A 3,160-nucleotide genomic window follows, 5' to 3' on the forward strand; every position below is an offset into this window, starting at 1 on the left:
GAGGTTTCACCATGTTGACCAGGATGGTCTCGATCTCTTGACCTCGTGATCCACCCGCCTCGGCCTCCCAAAGTGCTGGGATTACAGGCTTGAGCCACTGCGCCCGGCCAATTTTTGTATTTTTTAGTAGAGACAGGGTTTCACCATGTTGGCCAGTCTGGTCTTGAACTCCTGACCTTGTGATCCACCTGCCTCAGCCTCCCAGAGTGCTGGGATTACAGACATGAGCCACCGTGCTCGGCCTCTTTACTTCTTCTTAAGACTGGGTCTTGCTCTGCTGTCCAGGCTGGAGTGCAGTGGCACAATCATAGGTCACTGCAGCCTTAACCTCCTGAGCTCAAATGACCCTCCTGCCTCTACCTCCCGAGTAGCTGGGATTACAGGTGCACGCAACCACGCCAAGCTTATTTTTAAATTTTTTGTAGAGACAGGATCTCCTCATGTTGCCCAAGGTGCTCTCAAATGCCAGGGCTCAAGCAATCCTCCCGCCTGAGCCTCCCAAAGTGTTGGGATTACAGGTGTGCGCCTCCACGCCCAGCCTCCCTCATTCTTTAGTGTTTCTATTTATTTTTGTATTACAAACCAAAGAATAGAAAATCATCTTAAAAAAAACAAATGAAAACAAAAACTCACCATCTCCACCTACCTCCCTCGAATCCAGTGTGTTTTTGTCCGCACAGTTCGTGATGTTCCTGCCAACACTCAGGTTTTGTTTTCTTCTAAAAATATATCACATATTTATGTGATATCTCTGCAGCATACTTTTTTTTTCACTTTTCAGCATACCAGACATCCCTCAGCACTGATACAGAAAAGATTCAATTGATCGTTTTAGGAATGTGTCATGTCCTATAGTGTCACTACATCCTCACGGAATTAGAAGGTCCCAGCTTTCTGATGTTTTTAAAAAAATTGTAGTAACTGGCTGGGTGCGGTGGCTCACGCCTGTAATCCCAGCACTTTGGGAGGCCGAGGTGGGCAGATCACCAGGTCATGAGATCGAGATCAGCCTGGCCAACATGGTGAAACCCATCTTTACAAAACATGCAAAAATTAGCTGGGTGCCTATAGTCCCAGCTACTCTGGAGGCTGAGGTAGAAGAATCACTTGAACCCGGGAGGCAGAAGTTGTGGTAAGCCAAGATCGCACCACTGTACCCCAGCCTGGATGACAGAGCAAGACTCAGTCTCAAAAAAAAAAAAGAAAAAAAAAGGTTGTAGTAACATAAAAGTTACCATTTTAACCATAGTAGGTGTACAGTTCGGTTGCATTAAGTACATACAGTCCCAGTGTGGTGCAGCCATCACCGCCATCCATCTCCAGAACCTTTTTATCAGCCCCAACAGAAATTCTGTATCCATTTAGGGGTTTGCTTTTTTCTTTTTGAGATGGAGTTTCGTTCTGTTGCTGAGTCTGGAGTGCAGTGGTGCGATCTTGGCTCACTGCAACCTCTGCCTCCCAGGTTCAAGCAATTCTCCTGCCTCAGCCTCCTGAGTAGCTGGGACTACAGGTGTGTGCCACCACACCCAGCTAATTTTTGTACTTTTAGTAGAGATGGTTTCACCATATTGACCAGGCCAGTCTTGAACTCCTGACCTCAGGTGATCAGCTGCCTCGGCCTCCCAAAGGGCTGGGATTACAGGCATGAGCCACTGTGCCCTATTTCTTTTTTTAAAGAAAGGGTCTCATTCTGTCCCTGAGGCTGGAGTACAGTGGTGCAATCTTGGCTCACTGCAGCCTTGACTTCTTGGGCTCAAGTGATGCTCCTGACTCAGCTTCCAGTGTAGCTGGGTCACCATCACACCTGGCTAATTTTTATTTTTATTTTTTTATAGAGATGGCTGGGGGTGGCGGTCTGACTTTGTTGCTCAGGTTGGTCTCAAACTCCTGGGCTCACGTGATCCTCTGGTCTCTACCTCCCAAAGTGCTGGGATTACAGGCATGTGCCACTATTCCTGGCTGGGGTTTGCTTTTAAGGAAGACAGCTTTGGGCTGGGCATGGTGGCTCACTCCTGTAATCCCTGCACTTTGGGAGGTCCAGGCGGGCAGATAGCTTGAGGCCAGGAGTTCAACACCACCTGGGCAACATGATGAAAATGTTTCTACTGAAAATACAAAAATTAGCTGGGTGTGGTGGCAGACAGCTGTAATCCCAGCTACTCAGGAGGCTGAGGCGGGAGAGCTGAGAACATGCCACTGCACTCCAGCCTGGGCAACAGAGCAAAGGCTCTATCTCAAAAAACGAAACAAAACAAAACAAAACAATAACAGCAGCAAAGAAAGGCAGCTTCTACATTCCCTAGCCCCAGTTCCAAGGGACCAGCTGCCCTGAGGGCCTCTTCTTCCCATCTTCTCCCCTCCTCTTCCTGAAGGTGTGTCTTTATGCGGCTGGCCACGATATGTGTCCTGGTGTTCACGCTGGGCTCCAAGATCACATCCTGTGATGATGACACATGTGACCTCTGCGGCTACAACCAGAAACTCTACCCAGTGAGCTGTGGGGCTGGGGCATTCGGCTGGGTGGGTCCTTCTGGAGTACCGCGTCATGGTCAAGAGAACAGCGGTTGAAGTTACGGGTTTGAACTGTAGTTGCTCCACTTTCTAGTTCTAGTGATGAGACAGAGTCTGGTCCCACGGAGTCCAACCCAGGCACGTCTGAGGGGTTGGAAACCAGTCTGTTCTGAGGCCCAGCATTGCATCAGCTGATGCCCTAGCTGGAGCCGCAGGATCTGGAGTTGGAAAGGGAATTAGATGGTGTCTTGGAAGCCTGGATTTCTCTGCCTCAGGTAGGGTCTTTCAGTTTCCCTCACTCTCTTTGGTTTCAGTGCTGGGAGACCCAGGTTGGGCAGGAGATGTACAAGCTGATGATCTTTGACTTCATCATCATCTTGGCTGTGACACTCTTCGTGGATTTCCCTAGAAAGTAAGTGTGGGAGTGCTGTTCTTATCCCCCAACACACACACGCACGCGCACACACAAACACAACTGGAGGATCCCATTGCAGCTGCATTCCAGAAGATGCTAGATGACTCTACAGCCCTGGAAATCTGACAACTGGTAACTTTTTCTTTCTTTCTTTCTTTCTTTCTTTCTTTCTTTCTTTCTTTCTTTCTTTCTTTCTTTCTTTCTTTCTTTCTTTCTTTCTTTCTTTCTTTCTTT

The 3,160-nt window shown here is 48.3% G+C and overlaps 1 protein-coding gene across 1 annotated transcript in view; it reads left to right on the forward strand.

Moving 5' to 3' along the window:
* TMC7 (transmembrane channel like 7) overlaps positions 1 to 3,160 on the forward strand; it is a 71,622-nt gene that overhangs the window by 51,487 nt on the left and 16,975 nt on the right. Inside the window, exons 9-10 of the mRNA XM_017534270.2 lie at positions 2,373 to 2,490; positions 2,826 to 2,923. Of these exons, the coding sequence (XP_017389759.2) occupies positions 2,373 to 2,490; positions 2,826 to 2,923 (216 nt within the window). The remainder of the gene's footprint in view (positions 1 to 2,372; positions 2,491 to 2,825; positions 2,924 to 3,160) is intronic.

The sequence above is a fragment of the Cebus imitator genome, unplaced genomic scaffold (assembly GCF_001604975.1).
Source record: "Cebus imitator isolate Cc_AM_T3 unplaced genomic scaffold, Cebus_imitator-1.0 Scaffold85, whole genome shotgun sequence".
NCBI classification, from domain to species: domain Eukaryota; kingdom Metazoa; phylum Chordata; class Mammalia; order Primates; family Cebidae; genus Cebus; species Cebus imitator.